This window comes from Ailuropoda melanoleuca, chromosome 2, assembly GCF_002007445.2.
Source record: "Ailuropoda melanoleuca isolate Jingjing chromosome 2, ASM200744v2, whole genome shotgun sequence".
Classification (NCBI taxonomy): Eukaryota; Metazoa; Chordata; class Mammalia; order Carnivora; family Ursidae; genus Ailuropoda; species Ailuropoda melanoleuca.
In genome coordinates, this window is record NC_048219.1 from 39,013,424 (window position 1) to 39,033,724 (window position 20,301).

The 20,301-nt window shown below is 41.2% G+C and overlaps 1 protein-coding gene and 1 pseudogene across 6 annotated transcripts in view; both read left to right on the plus strand.

Annotated features, from left to right (window-relative positions):
• DNAJC6 (DnaJ heat shock protein family (Hsp40) member C6) overlaps positions 1-20,301 on the plus strand; it is a 140,749-nt gene that overhangs the window by 109,661 nt on the left and 10,787 nt on the right. For all 6 annotated transcript variants that reach the window (XM_034653629.1, XM_034653628.1, XM_034653631.1 and 3 more), the window contains 10 exons: positions 1,997-2,130; positions 2,638-2,832; positions 4,159-4,276; positions 5,799-5,878; positions 6,719-6,912; positions 7,021-7,101; positions 10,152-10,586; positions 12,735-12,869; positions 15,877-15,945; positions 16,954-17,073. In XM_034653629.1, the coding sequence (XP_034509520.1) occupies positions 1,997-2,130; positions 2,638-2,832; positions 4,159-4,276; positions 5,799-5,878; positions 6,719-6,912; positions 7,021-7,101; positions 10,152-10,586; positions 12,735-12,869; positions 15,877-15,945; positions 16,954-17,073 (1,561 nt within the window). The remainder of the gene's footprint in view (positions 1-1,996; positions 2,131-2,637; positions 2,833-4,158; positions 4,277-5,798; positions 5,879-6,718; positions 6,913-7,020; positions 7,102-10,151; positions 10,587-12,734; positions 12,870-15,876; positions 15,946-16,953; positions 17,074-20,301) is intronic.
• On the plus strand, positions 13,431-14,641 carry LOC117800989 (annotated as a pseudogene).

Consider the following 20,301-nt stretch of genomic DNA (forward strand, 5'->3'; position numbering starts at 1 on the left):
TCTTTGCACAGATGATTTTAAACTCTTAAGAAAAAGAAGTCCTCATTGCTTCGTTATGAACACATGTATCAGGACAACTGAACTTTTGCAACAAAACCAGTAGATTAGTAGGGACAGTTTATTGGATTCCTGCAAGACATTTCCCCATTTATTATAATCAACATAGGGAAATTTGGGCTAGGTTGTTACACATTTAGTTGGATTGTGTCTCAGTGTCTTCTTCCAAAGGTAGGTGATTAATGGATCAGCATCCTCCCAGGAGAAGGTTGAATTTGGTTGCTCTTTTAATTAAAAACATTGATGACGATATGAGGATCAATCTTACCAATTTTCTCAGAACTGGGAAGGTCATATAATGAATCTGGATTTTAAAAGCCATTGCAGGTTGGTTGTTTAACAGAAGCTAACAATGTGAAATTAAACACAGGATAAATGTAAAGTCCCGAATCTTGTTGTAAAAGATTAAATATATTTGTCTCTTAGCTTAACACATCATTTGAAAAAGAACTAGGGGTTTTAGTGGCTAATAAGATCAATAAGAGCTTATGGGATGACTTGGCCTGCATATAAACTAGTTTGGCCTGGGGTTATGTTAATAAAAGCATAGTGTCCAGAATAAGGAGGATGATATTTCTTTTCCTCTCTAGTGTGGTTGGAGTGCATCTCATATCTTGTATTTCACATCTGGGTAGCACATTTAAGGTTGTTGTTTTAAAATGAGTCTGTTCAGAGAAAGTTCACCAAATGATGTCTCTGAAAATGGAATATCAAATGGGGAAGAATCAAAGGAACTGTTTATTAGTTGGTGTTCTTTAGAGAAACCGAACCAACATACAATGCATTTATTATAGAAATTGGCTCATGCAGTTACAGAGGCTGAGAAGTCCCACAATTTGTTTGCTCTCTGCAAGCTAGAGAACCAGAAAATTTGGTGATGTAATTCAGTCTGAGTCCCACACCGGCTAACCAGGGGCTCTGATGTCCCAGGGCAGAAGAAGCTAGACATTTCCAGTTCAACAAAATAGAAAATTTGCCCTTCCTTTACTTTTTGGTTCTATTCAGGTCCTCAACAGATTAGATGATGCCCACTCACGTTCATGAGGGTGTATCTTTTTTTTACTCAGTCTACTGAATCAAACGCTGATCACTTTTAGAAACACCCTCATAGACACATCCAGAAGTAATATTTTACCAGCTATCTGAGCATCCCTTAGCCCAGTCAAGTTGACACACAAAATTAGCCATCACAGATTGGATGTGTTTTTAGAAAATAGAAGAGTCGGTGGAAAGGGAGGCTATTTCAGACATGTGAAAGGTTTTCCCAGGGAGAAAGAGGTAGGTTTACTCTTTCCTGACTGAAAGAAGAATGAAGATCACTGAGTGGAATAGACTTCAACTCAACTTATTCAGGATCAAGAAGAACTTTGTAAGCTGGACGGGCTTTTTCAAGTAGCAGCAAGCTCCATGTCACTTAAAGTATTCTAGAAGAACCTGGGTCACCATCTGTTCGGAATGTTACTGCATATATTTCTCCATTAAATGTGGTTAAATCCTGTGTAGCTTCTTTATTTTCTATGATTCTAGGAACATACCTTGGGTGAAGTATATACATAGCATATTCCAAAAAGCAGTATTTACCTAATCTGTAAACTCTACCTCTGGCATGTAACCAAGAGATCTTAACTACTAGTTCTGATCCCACAAGATTGAAGATTAGATTATTTTTCAGTAAATATGCAAATCAAATTTACATTGCTTGGTTTCTTAGGTTAGTAGAGAGTTAATTTTGCCCTAAGAATAAGTTTTCTTTGCTGCTTTATGATTTGAAGAGCTGGGACGGTGTTTGGTTTTCAAGTGCACAATTTTGAACTGAAAATCATTTGTTAAGAGGAATTCTCCCCTTTCTCCCCCCTTTTAACTGCAAGTACAGTCATTCTCGGTGGTGAGTGGCTGATTGGACAATGTTTGTGACAGGTTTGTGTATCTTCCTTGGCAGGATGGACGGGCAGCATCGTCAATTCTGGTTGGTGCTATGTTCATTTTCTGTAATCTCTACTCTACTCCTGGCCCAGCCGTGCGATTGTTATATGCAAAGCGACCTGGAATTGGACTGTCACCATCCCACAGGAGGTAAAGTAAGCTAGAGGCAGGGTAGGCCCAGATGTTTCTAACTGGTATCATGCACTTAAAAAAAGGAAAACCCTTTTCAGGTAATTGACTTATTACATTCCCATTAGTCATAGCTTCTTTTTTTCTCTTATTTAAATTGCCTCTCCTTCCTTTCTTGGATTAAAAGTGTTTCTGATGACAAGTCCTAAAATTTTTCTAGAGCCAACCTTTAGCTGATAAATTGACTATGGTAGGTCAAAAAGGAACAGATGTGCAAATATCGAGCTAGTATAAGGCTCATTTAATAAATACCCCTTTATCAGTTCTTAGGGGGAAGTATAGTGATGTCATTAGATGAAAGCTTTCCTAAATTTTTGGCTACATCCTTTTTTGGTAGTTAATGTTTAAGAAATTAACACAGTAAATGGTTATTACAAGTTAGTCATTTAAAAGAACAGACTTCATAGCAAAGATTGATTTCTTCTTTCTTCTGCTGGACGCCAACAGAATGTCAATCTTCTGTTTCAGATACCTGGGCTATATGTGTGACCTCCTAGCAGACAAACCCTATCGCCCTCACTTCAAGCCTCTCACCATTAAGTCCATCACTGTCAGTCCAGTTCCTTTTTTTAACAAACAGAGAAACGGATGTCGTCCTTACTGTGATGTATTGATTGGAGAAACCAAAATATATACGACTTGTGCAGATTTTGAACGAATGAAGTAAGTCATTATACTTTTCCTTCTTTTTTTTTAAGATTTTATTTATTTGAGAGAGAGAGTGAGAGAGCACATGAGAGTGCGAGTACAAGTGGGGGGAAGAGTATAAGGAAAGGGAGAAGCAGACTCTCCATTGAGCAGGGAGCCTGACTTGGGGCTTGATCCTAGGACCCCGAGATTATGACCTGAGCTGAGGGCAGATGCTTAACCGACTGAGCCACCCAGGCATCCCAGCCATGATACTTTTCTTCACTTCTTGTGAATTGCTCAATTCTGGTGTAAGCTGGATCATATTCTTCCGGTGAGGACTGCATTACTGTGACATGGCTGATATTAAAAAACAAAGTTCTATTTAGGTTCTAATTATAGAAAAACACAAGTAAGTCAAGGGACGTCATGGCTCCCTCTCAAATGGAGATACAAGCTAAGGGACTAACGTGAGCTATAATGAGGGTTAAGACAGTGATGGGGACAGAGGACCTGCACATTTAAGAAAGAGATGACCTTGATGAGATTTGGCGAGGATGAGGGAAGAAATAGGGATGAGCGAAGTTTCTCGGTGAGCAACTAGGTAGATGGTGATGTAATTAAAGAAGTTATAGAATCCAAAATAAAGAGCAGGTGCCAGTGGGAAGTGGTAGGGGGTGTGGAGAGAAGGGAGTGGATGGTAACATAAAATGAAGTTATATTTGGGACACTTGGGTGGCTCAGTCTGTTAAGCACCTGCCTTTGGCTCAGGTCATGATCCCAGGGTCCTGGAATCGAGTTTCACATCAGGTTCCTTGCTCAGCAGGAAGCCTGCTTCTCCCTCTGCCTGCTGCTGCCTCTGCTTGTACGCTCTCTCTCTCTGATAAATAAATAAAATCTTTAAAAAAATTGATGAAGTCAATTTGGAATAGGTTGAATTTGGGGATTGGTATCCAAGACCCTCATAGAGCATGGCATTGCAGTTTCTATACTGATCTTGGTTGGACATTTTTGTTCCCTCTGTCCCTGCTTTTACTATTAATTTAAAGTTAGGAAATGACAAATACATCCAGGCTAGATGTATTTGAGGATTATGAGATCTGCAGAGTAGGGATGGGCAGTCAATTTATCTGGAAATCCAGATGGGGTGGAGAAAGAGAGGGCCTAGCGTTGGACCAACAATATCCCATGACAGAACCAGTTTGCACCCATGGCTGTGCTCCCGACTCTGCTCAAGATAGGAAACAGTTCTTGGGTCTAGGCTTGGGCAACACGTCCCTTGGCCAGAGCCACAGAGGACTCTACCTATGTGATTATACAAGATTGGACTCTTTCAATGTATATTTTTGTCTCTGTTTAAAGAGAATACCGTGTCCAAGATGGAAAAATCTTCATTCCCTTGAGCATCACTGTGCAAGGAGATGTGGTTGTTTCCATGTATCACTTGAGGTCAACCATTGGGAGCCGGCTACAGGCTAAGGTATGGTTTCAGGAAGAATCATAGCATAAACTCTTCTGAGCCTTTAATAGGAGTATTTTATTTCATCTTATTATTTAAAGTAAGCTCTACAACCAGTGTGGAGCTTGGATTCATGACCCTGAGATCAAGAGTGGCATGCTCTACCAGCTGAGCCAGCCAGCCAGGCATCCCTTAATATAAGGAGTACTTTAGAATCTTTTCTCTGCATCAGTTTGGGTTTGAGTGACTTGTAGTTTTAGAATTAGAAAGAGTCTTTAAAAATAACTTATGCCTATTTCCCTCATTTTATAGGGAATGAGACTCAGAGAGGTTGTGATTTGCCCCGTCCTTGGCTTGATGACTTTACCAGAAGCTGACAGCCCTAGAACTTCTAGCAAACCTTGCTCTTTAGAAGCTTGTGCCCTTTTTTAATAGTGTCCCATTTGGATCGATGTGAGAGGAGATATTTCTATGAAGGGTGTGGGATTAAGTAATTATAATTTTTCAATTTTTTTATTACCATGGAATTCATATAACATAAAATTCACTCTTTTAATGTGTACAGTACAATTATGTTTAGTACATTCAAAAGGTTATGCAGCACCAGTATATAATTCCAGAACATCTTTTTCATGCCCCAAAGAAACCCTATACTTACTAGCGGCCTCTGCCCATTTGCCTCTTCCATCTCCTGGGCAACCACTAATCTACTTTCTGTTTCTATAGACTTATCTATTTGGGACATTTCATATAAATGGAATCATACACTATGTGGTCCTTTGTGACTGGCTTCTTTCACTTAGCATGTTTCTGAAAATCATCCATGTTGTACCATGTATCAGTACTTCATTCCTTTATATGACTGAATAATATTCCATTATGACACTATCACTGTTCATTAATCTCTTCATCAGTTGATGGACATTTGGGTCTTGCCTCTTCTCAGATATTATGAATAATGTAATAAGTACTTGTATTTTAATTCATCAAATATTTGCTAAGTGCATGCTCTGTGCCAGTCATCACCTTAGGGGTTTAGGACAGACAGGAATAAGACTATGTCCCTACCCTTTGGGAGCTCAGCCTGTTAAGAGAAATTTACCACATGTTGGAATATCCACTATCAGAGTAGAAGTAGAATGAGATGCTATAATGAGAGTGGTTTGTTTTAGCCAGTGGTGACTTACAGAAAGGCTACAGAGAGGATATGACCTTGTAAGGTGGCCCCTGAAGGATGAGTTCATCAGGTTGAAACAGGGGCATCCTGGGTAGAAGGAATGGAATGAAACAAAGTAAGGCGGTGTGCAAGAACCTGAGACATTAATGGAAGAAGAAAATGGTTTGCCCAGGCAGAGTTCACGGGGAGGAGAGGCTGGAAATGACCCTGGGCCATTTCCAAATGGGAGGGTCATTTAGCATTCATAGTAAACAAAGGCTCAGATGTTGAAACAGTTGAAGATGCATGGCTCCCCAAAATATAATGTTTTGATTCGATTCCCTTTTCACTGGTTGATTGTAATGTGCTTCTCTCATGTATTTTTAGGTGACCAACACCCAGATATTTCAGCTTCAGTTTCATACTGGATTCATACCACTGGAAACCACAGTTTTAAAGTTCACCAAGTGAGTGCTTCTTGGACCAAACAACACTTTGGATACAAACAGCTGTGAAATGCTGGGAGCCAAGTGCCCACAGCTCATTGGCTCTGTTCCTGCAGCATCCCCTGGAATCCTGTGCTGCAGGACTATTAGAGTATAGCTTAATAACACAGAGAGCCTAGTTGCATTTTACAACTTGAAATTGGGTGTAATTTGTCTTGAACACAACAGGATCAAAGACTTCAAACAGAAAGGTCTAAAAATTCTGTGTGAGAGAACAAGACTGAACAAAGTAGAAACAAAGTATCAATACCGTGACCCTTTGCATCTGTGTATCCCTTTGTGTTTTTCAATAGGGATAGCAGTTTAATCTGTGGTATGATATGAGCGATAACCCTTCAGACAGGATGCCAGGCCCTAGCACTGAAGCAGGGTACGCCTCTGTATGACCCTTAGTTGCTTTATTGTGGTGTGGCCTGGGAAACTCAGAGGGGTGGCTGAAGCCAGGGGGATGTGACCAGCGTAGAGTGGACATTCAAGAGCTCAGGGTGGCGGGTGAGGGCTGTTTCATTATGTTAACAACTGACTTGGCCTTGCCCAGACATACTGGCTGGATCTATCAGCTGTCCTTCTAGAATGTTTTCATATGCAGTAGTATCCAAATTCTCTGAGTAGGCATTTTTCTCCTCTTTTCTCTAGATGAGGAAAACAGGCCCAGAACAGTAGTGTAACTTAACTGTTTAATGATTGCTTTTTCCCTCGGAATGAGTCTCAGGGTTTACCTGAGTCAACCTACAACGGTTTTTGTGAACATCATTCTGATCCCATTGTTTTTCACTGATCTTCTTTTAAATTCCTATGTAGACCTGAGTTGGATGCATGTGACGTACCAGAAAAATATCCTCAGCTGTTTCAGGTGACTCTGGACGTAGAACTACAGCCCCACGACAAAGTGATCGACTTAACCCCACCTTGGGAACATTACTGCACGAAAGATGTCAATCCCAGCATCCTCTTCTCTTCCCACCAGGAGCATCAAGACACTCTGGTATTGGGAGGTATGAGTCCTCTGGTGGTTTTGTTTTCAGGACAAAGCCTCTGTGTGAGTTATCACTTTGACTTCTTTCCTGTGTTTCATTGATGCTGCATGGCCTTTTGTCTTGCAGGACAGGCTCCAATAGACATCCCTCCGGACAACCCCAGGCATTTTGGGCAAGGTGGCTTCTTCTCCTCCCTCTGTTGGCAAGGTACTTCCAAGCATTTCTCTGAGTTACGTGGTTAGATACTTAAGTTACGTGGTTCTTCTGTAAACATGGTTTGTCCTTGAAGCAGCCTCAAAGAAAACAGCACTTAGAAGTCATCCTTGTTCCTCCTTATTTCACACCCTCCCTGCTCATTCCTTTTTTCAAATCAGGCAATTTGAAATTACTTCCCTACTTTCAACTCCATGGATACTCTTAGACTGATGTAGAAAACCAGTTTCAGCCGAATTCTCCCTTTTCTCTCTATGCTGCATTTTGGATCACATCTTTCCTGGATTTACAAATAAGCATGGTATTTTCTAGGATTTCTCTTTATGCTGCCGACACACGAATTAATAAAGGACTCTATCTCCTGTCCTTGAATACCTGTTCTGAAAATATAAAATCTGGCATTTCCCCCAGAGGTCTCTCACCACTGGCAGGGCAGATCTAAGCTTCCCCTGGTGCAGAAAAGGCAAACACTTGGCCCATATGTCTCTGCTATGTGCTTTTACAGCCATGGCAGAAATTGGGCTCAATCACAGTATCCTTTTCTGCCAAACCTGGAGATGTTTTTAGAATCTTTCCAACATAACACTTCAGACTGCTGCCATCGGTAGACTGGCACTGGCATTCTGTCCATACACATTTGCCTCCTTGCTGTAGAGTTTGCTGAGGTTAACAGCAAGATTCAATGCAGAACTGAATTGCAAGGACTTTCTCTAAGAAAGGGGTGGGAGCTTACGCCAGTTAGAATGGCAAAAATAGACAAGGCAAGAAACAACAATTGTTGGAAAGGATGTGGAGAAAGGGGATCCCTCCTACATTGTTGGTGGGAATGCAAGTTGGTACAGCCACTCTGGAAAACAGTGTGGAAGTCCCTTAAAAAGTTAAAAATTAGCTACTCTATGACCCAGCCATTGCACTACTGGGTGTTTACCCCAAAGATACTGACATAGTGAAGAGAAGGGCCATATGCACCCCAATGTTCATAGCAGCATTGTCCACAATAGCTAAATCGTGGAAGGGAGCCGAGATGCCCCTCAACAGATGACTGGATTAAGAAGCTGTGGTCCATATATACAATGGAATATTACTCAGCTATCAGAAAGAACGAATTCTCAACATTTGCTGCAACATGGACGGCACTGGAGGAGATAATGCTAAGTGAAATAAGTCAAGCAGAGAAAGACAATTATCATATGATTTCTCTCATCTATGGAACATAAGAACTAGGAAGATCGGTAGGGGAAGAAAGGGATAAAGAAGGGGGGGTAATCAGAAGGGGGAATGAAACATGAGAGACTTTGGACTATGAGAAACAAACTGAGGACTTCAGAGGGGAGGGGGGTGGGGAAATGGGATAGACTGGTGATGGGTAGTAAGGAGGGCACGTATTGCATGGTGCGCTGGGTGTTATACGCAACTTGGAGCATCGAACTTTACATCGGAATCCGGGGATGTACTGTATGGTGACTAACATAATATAATAAAAAATCATTTTTTTAAAAAAAAGAAAGGGGTGGGAGAATAGCTTTGGCAATGCTCTGGATAAAATTCTCTTGATTGACCTTTCTTCACGGTGTGAACATAAGATGGTATTCCCATTGCCTATGGAGTTTTCCATGTTTGGTGACAAAAAAAATGTTCACAGAATTCCTTTGAGTTAAAAGCCTTACTTTCAGAATTTCCTGCTGAGAAATGGGACCAATAACATAAAAAAATTGGAAAGCCCAGTGAAATCTAGACAGCAGGTAGACTTCCCAATCCCCCCCTCTCCCCCGCCACCCCAGTAACAAGTCCCCTACATCTTACCTTCCTCACACAAGGGCTTTTAATAAAACTTCACTTTTCCCTCTCCACTGACTTTACAGTAAGTGACTTAGAAATCATTCCTATTGGGCTCTGAAATACGTTTCAGCACAAATGCACAATTTCTTATCTGAACCTTGCAGAACCAGAAGCATTTAGGAATTGCAAAAGTTTTCGAATTTCAGAAAGGTGATATGGTACATAAATTGTATATTACTTAGCATCCCTAGCGGCATCTCAAACAACTTGTAATGGAACATTTTCATGTTTCTGCAGTGAAACATATAAAAGAATCACACTGGGTGAGATAAATGAAGATTATAAATACTTTCATATCAGTTCTGGTCAGATTTTTCCACCAGCTGAATTTGCTCTAAACTTAGGGAAACCTTTCCCTTTTCATAGCTTTTTGAATTTCAGAATCGGGGATTAAGGATGTGGATCTGTACTTGATTTGGAATGTGGTTCTCACTGACATTAAATAACAAAGTTTCCTTGGAGGATCTGTTTCAGGGAGGGCCTGGAAAGTCCCTTAGCAACCTTTCCATCCCTTCCCCAGAACATGCCTCTTCCCTGCTACCCATCTGATGTTGAAAGGGTCTAAGGACCATCCTGAGGAGAGCCTCTCCGTCTATTCACTTGTTAGGTGTGTGGTTCGCTTCCACTCTGGACTGTGGGAGGAAAGACTTGCTTTTGACCACAGGCCTGGAAAAGAAAAGACAGTGAGAGGAGTCAGCAAAGGATTAGAAAATAAGAGGTTTTTTGTCCAAAGCACCTAGCATAGCATCTGGAGGATAATAATCATAGTCATAATCATGAACACTTAAGTACTAGTTAATCTTGGTTTGAATACTTTCTATCATCTCTTGTAATTCTTACAGCAGCCAACTGAGTTAGGTACTCTTTGTTACCCCCATTTTGCTGAGGAAGAAACCAAGGCACAGAGGAAAAGTAAAGTAACTTTCTCAATGTCACAGAACCAGTAGAGGTGGGATTCAAACCCAGGCTGTCTGGCTCTGAAGTTCCTGCTCTTCCCCATTATGCTATGCTGCCTCTCAGAGGCTCAGCAAAGGGCGATTGAATGTCATGGGAAATACATCAAGTTTTCCATCGGTAAGGGTCTGAAAGTGTTGTTTGTCCTGGGCTGCTCCTTCCTCTTGCTGGAGTTAGGGACTGACACTCACAAGAATCAATAATGCTATGGCCAGTAACTAACTGATTATGGGCATCTTTGCCTTCCTTAGATCAGAAATCAGAAAAGTCGTTCTGTGAGGAGGACCATGCTGCACTAGTGAATCCAGAAAGTGAGCAGTCGGACGATGAACTTCTGACCCTTTCCAGTCCACACGGCAATGCCAGTGGTGACAAACATCATGGAGCTCAAAAGCCCAGCAAAAAGCAGCAGGAGCCAGCTGCCCCTCCACCCCCTGAGGACGTGGACCTTCTGGGCCTGGAAGGGTCTGCAGTGAGTAAGAACTTCTCTCCGCCAGTGGCGCCTCCCACCAATTCTGAACTGCTGAGTGACCTGTTTGGGGGTGGAGGGGCGGCCGGGCCTGCCCAGGCTGGCCAGTCAGGGGTGGAAGACATGTTTCATCCGAGTGGACCTGCATCCACCCAGTCGACACCATGCCGATCTGCTGCCTCTGCCTCTGCGTCTCCAACCCTCAGAGTGGGAGAAGGTAATGTTTTCCATGTCACACTGTACCTCTCAGTTTCGAATTGTAACCTTGGGGCCAAGCAGGCCGAATGGAACTGTCCTAGTAAGCGAGACTTTTCTTGTCTCCCTGAAAGGCTCTTAGAGGGCTCTATCTTCAGTTAAATGGAGAACACGAGAGGAAATAGAACTGTTGTCCATTTTGGTAGGACAGGGTGAGTGAATGTTTGAGCTCTTTGTCCTTTCTTTGTTTTTTTTTTTTTTCCACACCTTCAACCTGTGAGCTGCTTTAGTGACTTCTGCTTGGAGATATAGATTGATGAGTTATTACTAATAATAACAGCTGATATGCATGGGGTACTTCCTATTTGCCTCACATGAAATTTAACATTAAACATGGGTTCAATTATTATAGAAACCTGGTAATTGGGTGCTATTATTGTCCCTATTTTTGGAGTTAAGGAAATGGAGGCTTAGGGTCAAATCAGTAGCATACATTTATGCAGCTAGTAATTGGCAGGGCCAGGGTCCAAAACTGGGCCATTTAACTTGAGAGCTCTCTCTTAGTTTTCCTGTAATGTCTTCCTGGAATTGTGATTTTCTGAATGCCCTTTGGTTATGCAGAGAAGTACTCGGTTACCTCAAGATACATTTAAGGGACTTATGCCAGCAGCTCTGCTGACTGTAGCCGAGCAGTTGTTGCCCATGTGGTTTGGCTTCGCTCTGCTCACTGCTAGAGACTCGACCTATGACCTGTGACTGGTCATCCACCATGCTTTGAAATTTCCAAGACACTGTAGCTAGGTCAGCATTCTAGCTGCCCCTTCCTATCACCATTAATGAAGATGACGTCACGTTAGGAAGAGTAAAGAGAAATGTCTCAACTCTCCACTCCTATGGTAACCTGTGGGAACTTACTTTCCCAAGCGAATCCTTCCATTCTCAGAAGGCTCTGGGGGTGGTGTTGATTTATAGTCGTTCAACTGGAGGCGTTCAGTGTGAGAGCAAGTCTTAAAATCATAGAATGTGGGTGTTGAGGCTCAAGCTCCTACATTAGTTATCAATGGAGACACGGTGGTACCCAGGCACCCTGAATCCCAGGCACTTGGCTTCCTTTTATCTAGTTCTTACTCACCACAGTGAATAAAAGATCTGTCAGGAAAAAAAATCTGCAAGATCCAAAATACCACAGTACTCAGTCAGGTTTGAAGGTCTCACACCTTGAGTGACTTTCAGTGATTTAATTCATCACAGTCCCATGCAGATAGTTATATTCTAGGGTCAGAGCTACAAGGGATCTTTGAGACGTGAGTTAAATCCGTGCCTCAGGTTATAGATAATGAAGTTGAGGCTAAATATGTTGATTGACTTGGCTTTCTGAAACCTCCCTTTCACTGTCTATGGCATGAAGATACTACTGCTATCTGACAGGGAGAGACTGAGAATCAGCTGAAGTATTTTTTTGAAAGGCAGTGTAAGCCCTGAGAAATGATACAAGATTTGTTTTACTATGTTGTTGCTGGAGGCTTCGGCTGCTCACTTTGTTCTAGTCTTAGTACATTCACGGACTTTTCCTCACTTCATTAAATCTGCATCTGGTTTCTAGCAAGTTATTGAGAGGTGGTGTTTTGAGAAAGGATTTGAGTGACATAACAACACTCATTTTCTCCTCTTTCTAGCTTTGAAGTGAGCCAAAGACCACAAAAAACACAAAACAAAACTAAGCAAAACCTGGTCAATGAGGTTTTCTACTGTTCCCCGTGATAGCAGAGCTCCCCTGCCTGACATGTGTCCACTAACATATTCAGTACGAGCATATGTTGTTTATGGAGCATCTCCTTTGGTCCAAGCCTGGTTTTGCTGGTCATTTCTAGAAGGCCCAAGAGGCCCTCATGGATGGTGTTTACGGGTCATCCAGAGGATAGATCTCCAGTCCTCCTTTGCCCATCAAGATGGGATTGTTCCTGTGCAGTCGGAAATCCTCAGGTTCCATTGTGGGCTCTGGGGGAAGTTTTAAGGATAGGATGGGCCTGTGGAGCAGCCCAGGAGGCAGGCTTCATCCCAGTGTTTCAAATATTTGGCCTAAGGCTTGGCCATAGTGACAACTCTCCAATATTAATGTAATGAATGAACTTACACGACAAAGAAACATGTTTTTCCTTCTGTTGTCTAGGTGCTGCCTTTGACCCATTTGGAGCGCCTTCTAAACCATCAGGTCAGGATTTGCTGGGTTCTTTTCTGACCACGTCCAGTGCTTCCAGTGACCCCTTTCTTCAGCCTACAAGAAGTCCTTCGCCTACAGTGCATGGTAAAAATGTATTTGAATTAATTTCTTAAAGATTTTACTTATTTATTTTAGGGAGAGAGAGATTGTGTGAACGGGGAGAGGGGCAGAGGGAGAGGGTGAGAGTCATCAAAATGGCGTATGTGGCCCTATGTGCTCTCGCTGCACCCCAATGCTGTGACCTCATGTCTTCTCCCTCTTGCTCTCTCCATTCTAGCCATACTTTTGCTGTTGTACTGGCTGTCCCCTCTTCCCCAGGCATTGGCATGACTAACTCCTTCACCTCTTTTGATCTTTGCTCACCTGGCACCTTCTCAGTGGGGTCTACTCCAACTGCCCCATTTCATATCACAACTCATCTCCGTGCCCCTGCTCTAGATTTTTCTTTCCATCTTATATATCAACTTACAATATACTCAGTAATTTATGTGTTATATTTCTATTTTATGTCCATCTCTCCCCACTAGAATATGAGCTCACAAAAGCAGGGAGTTTTGTTTGTTTTGTTCATTAATGCTTCCCTAGTGCCTAGAAAAATTATGGGCACATAGTAGGTGTTATCTATCTTCCCATACAATATGTAAATAAAAAATGAATTAACTCATTTTTTCCTAAGTCTCTTTGATGCATAGTGACAGTATTAATAAGGTTATATATTTTCCCAGTTTTAATACTTTGAACTTATATTTCTTAAGAATACTATCTTTTGTGTCCCATGGGTACAGATGTTCATAGTTCAGCATGGCAATTCTGGACTCAGTTCTCTGGTTCTTGTGAATTGGCTAGAAGATGCTTATCACCCACTCTCAGCCAGTTAGCACCCCTTTGTTTTGTTGCAATACTTCTTTTGACCGGTGTCATGCCAGTGACTAAAAAGAATTCTCCACTGTCCTTGCTGGAAAAACAATTATTCTATGTTAGTGGGTCAGTTGCATCATCTTCATACAGGATAACATATAGGTCAGACTGAGATGTCAGGTTGTCCACTTCTGACTTCTACAAGGCATCCCCTTGATTTCTTGAAATATTGCCTTTGAGTTCTACAGATATTTATTGAACATCTACTCTGAAGACAACAATCACTCGGGGCATAGTGTTGGAAGAAAGTAAATAACCATAATAAAAGGCAAAATAGAGATTTAAAATACTAGGTGATTACCTTTTCATCTGTATGTTCCTATATCTTTAACAGATTTTAAATTTATTGAGGCTAGACAATGTCTTTTAGTTCTCTGTTCCCTAGTATGGTGCCTTACATATGGTGGGTGGTCATAAGGATTTGTGGGCTTGATTAGTAAAAAAGTTGAAGTTTGCCTTTCACGAAGATGATGCCTAAGGCTAAGAAGAAAGCCCCTGCCCCTCCCAAAGCCCAGGCCAAAGCAAAGGCTTTGAAGGCCAAGAAAGCACTGCTGAAAGGCGTCCACCGTCACAAAAAAAAAAAAGATCTGCATGTCACTTGCGTTCCGACGACCCAAGACACCGCATCTCTGAAGGCAGCCCAAATATCCTCGAAAGAGCACCCCAGGAGAAACAAGCTTGATCACTGTGCCATCATCAAGTTCCCCTGACTACTGAGTCAGCCATGAAGAAAACAGAAGACAACAGCACACTTGTGTTCACTGTGGATGTCACAGCCAACAAGCACCAGATCAAACAGGCTCTATGAAGAAGCTCTACGACACTGACGTGGCCAAGGTCAACACCTTGATCAGTCCTGATGGGGAGAAAGAGGCATATGTTCGATGGCTCCTGACTATGATGCTTTGGATGTTGCCAACAGAATTGGGATCATCTAAACTGAGTCCAGCTGGCTAAATCTAAATATAAATTTTTTCACCATAGGAAAAAAAAAAAAACAAAGTTGAAGTTCTAACACCTATTTCTATATCCTAGTTGTATAAAAGACTAAGATCAGAGTTTAAAGGAAATCAAATAGCAAATGTTAGCAAAATTATCTAATTTCCACCATGGTTGTCATGGGTTACTGTGGTAGAAGAGAAATAGAAAGGAAAGAACTATTATGACTGATAAGGGCATGTTCTTTTTAACTTAATGATGGGAAGGTACAAGATGTCTTGGTTGGTACTAAGCAAACAAAACAGGCAAATGCTAATTTTGGTGCTTTGATGTTTCTTTTGGTGGTGGTGGTGGTGGCGGTGTGTGTGTGTTTAATACTCTTTGCCATGTAAGTTTAATGTTTTCATTTTACTCACTGATTTATGGACAGAACCTACAGGTGCCTTAAAAAGAAATTCTTTCTTATGGTCTCTTGTTTCTCACTTGGATTTTATAGATTCAGAAAAATCTTACTCTACCAATGTGTATTCCTCAAATGTACCTGATTCTCTGTAGCTGAACATTTCTTTTAAATTTTACATTTGGATTTTTGAGAGGATCAGAATGATGTCTCTTGAAACTGCAGGAAGTTAGTTTTGAGTGACAATGAACTGTGACACCGGCATGGTAGATGATGTATTTAGATAGTGCTCAATACATGCTCTGATTGACTCATCATTCTCTGTTCAGTCACAGCAGAGGAGAAAACAAAATTTCAGTTCTAAGCCGATCATGGCTCTCATATACTTATTAATACCAACTTAAGGCAAATGGATTTCAAGTTTCTTTTTTACCTTTTCTTACTGGCCCCTGACTTTGTGTTAAATGTAGAGGTAGGACACACAACGATGAATAAGATAGTTCTTGCCTTTAAGGAACTAACGATTTAATGGAGACAGACATACGCACAGTTACAACTCAAAGTGTGGATGGAAGTAGAATATAGGTAAGCCAAAGAAGGAAGAGAAACAAATAGTATATGGGTTCTACCAACTGTCATGTAAGTAACCATAGATGAAGGCACAAAATACCAGTGTTGCAGCATGTTGGGAGTGCCCAGAAGCAGAGATGAATCACTTGGGACCTTGGCAGGCCAGGCAGGCTTCATGGAAGGGACAGCGTTTTTCCGTGTGAACTCAGGAAATGAGGTTCGTGGCTATTTTGTTATGATTCTTTTTCTTTTTCCCACTTGCAGCTTCTAGCACACCTGCTGTGAACATTCAGCCAGATGTTTCAGGAGGTTGGGATTGGCATACCAAACCAGGTAAAAGTCAACAGGTTATTTCTGTGCACATTTAGCCGATTGCTAGAGCATAATCCTCCGCCCGAGCTGTCATGAGTACCTGCAGAGTCTTATAGCCCCGCCTGTGGAACTTCCTAAAGACTCACCTTCTGGTGGGCCTTTTCACGTTGCCTTTGACGACATGATAGCAGTGTGTTTTATACATTCTTTCACTCTTCTCGGTTTCACTTGCTGAATGTCTGTCTTGACAATAGAATTGGACAAATCTGGGTATAGCGGTAACTCAACCACTTAGAAGCACTCAGATTTTTTATAAGCCGGAAACTCCACTTTTTAATGTATAAAATAGGGTTCATAATTCTTGTCCCACACAGTTGTATAAGTTTAAGTGACATAGCTTATATGAAATTTTCTGGCCTAGAGTAGATACTGAATAATCTGAATAGTCTTCTTTCTTAACAAAGGATTTGTTTTAGTGTTGAATTTGTAATAAATGAATTCTCTTTCTCATTGCTAATATGGCATTTCTTGAGAGCCATCTTGAATGATTGCGTTTCCAGTGCTGTGCAAGTTAACACACACACACACACACACACACACTATAATAGCAACTTTTTGAAGCAGTTGCTATTTCCTTATTTAACCATTGAGAAAATGTTGAGGCTCAGAGAAGTTAAGCAACATGCCAAGTTGCTCAGCTAGGAAGTAACAGAGCTAGAATTCAGATCCAGGCCTGACTCCAAACCCCACAGGAAAGAATGCAGTCCGGTGACATGAGAGGTAGACCCTGAACATACTAGTTCCAAGGGATGGCCAGGAAAGGACATATGCCTTCTCTGTTCCTTGTCTCTGCTCCAGGCCACTATTCACTTAAGTCAGAGGAATAAGGTCTAGCAACTAATAACATGTTTGCAAACCCTGTCCTAATTTGCCCTCAGAACAAGATAAGCAGTAGCCTTAGATTTCTGAATTTCAGAATTCAGCCTCAGACAACTAACTCCTTTTCAATGATTTTATTTCCTTTTTCAGGAAGTTTTGGAGTGGGAAGCAAGTCCGCTGCCACCAGCCCCACGGGATCCTTGCATGGCACACCCACGCATCAAAACAAACCACAGACTCTGGATCCTTTTGCTGACCTTGGGACACTGGGTACGAACTCAGCAGATTAAGATAAAAGTAGCATTTACTTTGGCCACAAAGCCTTACATCTAAATCTCTGGTGTTAACAACAAGCTGGAACCTAAAATAGTATGTGTTCTTAAGCAATACTCTAAAACCTGAGATGGGCTTTTTAAAAAAGAAAACAGGCTTCAAATACTGGGCTGGAATTAACTCCTAGTAAACCATTTCTCCAATGCCTAATTTTGGATTAGTAACAGGAGTGCAGTCAGAACCTTCAGGAACACCTGATAACAGAGGTTGGCTGCAGCAAAGGTAACGAACGCATAGGGAAATGCTGAAAAATGAGGCTGGTCAGATAAATTTGTGCCGTGTGGGGCCCACGATGCACAGGCCTTCCTGTGATGGTACCCCTGAGATCCTCATGTCCGCATCCCTCTTCACTCTGCTGATTACGGTGCTCTCGGGTCAGTTTGTAAAATTCCATACAGAAAATAGACTCCGTATAGTATTTTCAAAGTGTTTCTCATCATATGTTAATCATTGTTGCAGGATAAGTGTTCCATGAGCAAGTAATTTTGGAAGCACTGAGTTTAGTGGACTTTGATTACTGCAGAAACTTCTGAGCATAACTGTTCATGGTGATGTTCCCCAAAAGGATACAGTTTGCAGGGTTCTCAGACCATCTCACTAAGGAACCATTTTTTCAAGGAACAGTTCGTTGGACTAGCATGTCATGAAACCTTTTCTTCCTCCTTTTTCCTTCTTCCTCTGGGCAGTGTAGAATTAAATAAGGATAGGGTATCCCTGACACAAAGCTTTGAATTGACCATGCTGATAGTTTAGGTTCTCAAGAGAGCCCTTCTGAAGTTTCGGAAGCTTTAGAGCCAAATCGTCTGCAGGGAATGAGAGCATGACTCCATTTTTGCCAGTAATTGTGTCAGAATCTCGACCTTCCATCATACACTCTTTAGAATGTTTTTTTCTTTTAAAAACTCTCCAAGTCATTTTCATTTCTTTCCTTTTCCTTTCTTTTCCTTCTTAATATACATTTCAAATTTTAAAGTAATAATATCAGGTGAAATTCTACTTCAAATAAAATCTTATTCACCGTTCATTTTTTATCCATCCCACAACTATTTACTGAGGGCCGTCTGTGTGCTAACATTGTCTTAATATAAACCAACGAAACAAACAAAGCCAAACCAAAATTCACGCCTTCCTAAAGCCTATCTTCTAGAAGGGGAAGGAAACAGCAAATGAATAAATATATAATATGGTGTCAAATAATAAAAAAATAATGTTATTTTAAGGGCTTTACATCTACCATTTCATTTAATCTCCTCAGTAACCTTTTGAAGTACTGGGACTGGTTTCCTCATTTTGCAGATGAGGACACTAGGGCACAAACGATGAAGGAACACACCCGAGTCCCATGGTTTCAGCATGGGACCCCTGAAGCTCTGGAGCTCACACTCAAAAGCCCCATTGTAAGCACTATGAAAAAAAAGCAGAAAGTGTGTGAGTGGTGGTTGGCCTGTGGTGTTATTTTAGGTATCAAGTGGTTAGGAAAGGCCTCTCTGAAGAGGTGATCTTTATAGAAAGTTCTTAAAAATCCAGCATCACATTCTGCATTTAGTTGTCATGTCCTTTTAGAACCTTTAATCTGGAATCATCCCTTTGCCTTTTTCTTTTTTTTTTTTTTTTTTTTGGCTTTTCATGACAGGAATCTTTGAAGGATATAGGCCAGTTGAAAAAGCCTCAATTTGGATTTGATATTAACTTTGATCACTTGCTTTAGAGGGTGTCTGCCAGGTTTCTTCATTACAAAGTTACCATTTTTTCCCTTTGTAATTGGTGAATAATCTGGAGATAATTTGAGACTATCCTATCTGAGAATATCCTATTCTCCATCAGATTTAGCTACTGGTTTTAGCAGTCATTAATGATTCTTGCCTGAAGCAGTTATTACTAGGATGGTTGCAAAATTGTGATTTTCTGATTTTTGCCCTTCTTTTTGTGTATATTAATTGGCACTCAACTGTAAAAAAGAATCTCTTTTTCTTTCTCTGTCTCTCATCAGAATGGACCAATGGATTCTTTCTCTATTCATTACTGTCATTATTTTCTGTAATGTTCATGTCTCTGATTTGGTTTGGTTTGTGAAAACCCCTTTTTTTCTGGCTCCTATGTCCTTTGCAATTGTGTCCATAAGTTTTTGAGAAACTTCTTTCTTTTTGGCACAACAAGGTGTTCCAGGCTTGTCTTGAAATATTTGTTCCCCAGTCCTAAAATCAGTCATTGTCCAAGGAATCCTTATTCCTTTTTGTAGAGAATGGCATTTGGAAACCAAGGTCTGTGTGCCAAGTGTGTTCATTGGTACTGGGATGGGTGTCATTGCTCTGCCTTTCAGGAGCTAGAGAGAGGAGATGAGCGGGTGTAACTATATATAAAATCCCATCCAATACCACAGGGATCTTCCATGCCTTGCCCTATGCTACATATGTGTCTTCCGTTGCCCTGGATCTCAACAACACTAAGTGTCCCTCAATAAAAATAATTTCAGAATAGCTACACCCATATCACTATAACAACAAACCTGTTGGGAGAAGTTCAGGAGTTCTTCGTCAGTTTTGAAAGGTAGTAATTCATACAACTGCTGGGAAAACTGGTTTCCTAAATTTCTTCATTTTTCAAGTCACATAATTTAGGAAAGTTAAGTGACTTTCCTAAAGCCACACAGTGAAGAGACGTGTAAGCAAGGGATACAAGCCAGAATTTTTGACACCTTGGCAATTGCTTTGAGAATTAAAATGAAACTTCCAAATTACATAGCTGCAATTCAGGAAAGACAAAAGACAGTGTCCTTCTCCTAAGGGTATTTTCACATTCAGCAATTCTGATGCGAACACCAATGCCTTAGTTCCTCCCATAGACATTCTGATCTAATTGGCCTTGGCCTGAGTATAGGGAGTTTTGAAAGCTCCCCAGGTGATTAAAATGCATGACCAAGGCTGATAACCACTGCCTTAGCTTTTAATGAGGATAGCAGTGGCCTCTGGGTTTAGCTGTTGCTTTGCATTTTTGTCAGTTCTCTGCTTCAGTAGCATTAAAAATTAAATTTCTGAACCTGGGTAGAGAATATTCTGGAAGAGTAGACATCAGAAAGTCCTACAATGTTGATGAGCCCCTTGAGGGCAGGATCAGCATTTGCCTTTTCACCACTGTGTTTGCAGCCTAGCATGTGAAAGATGCTCG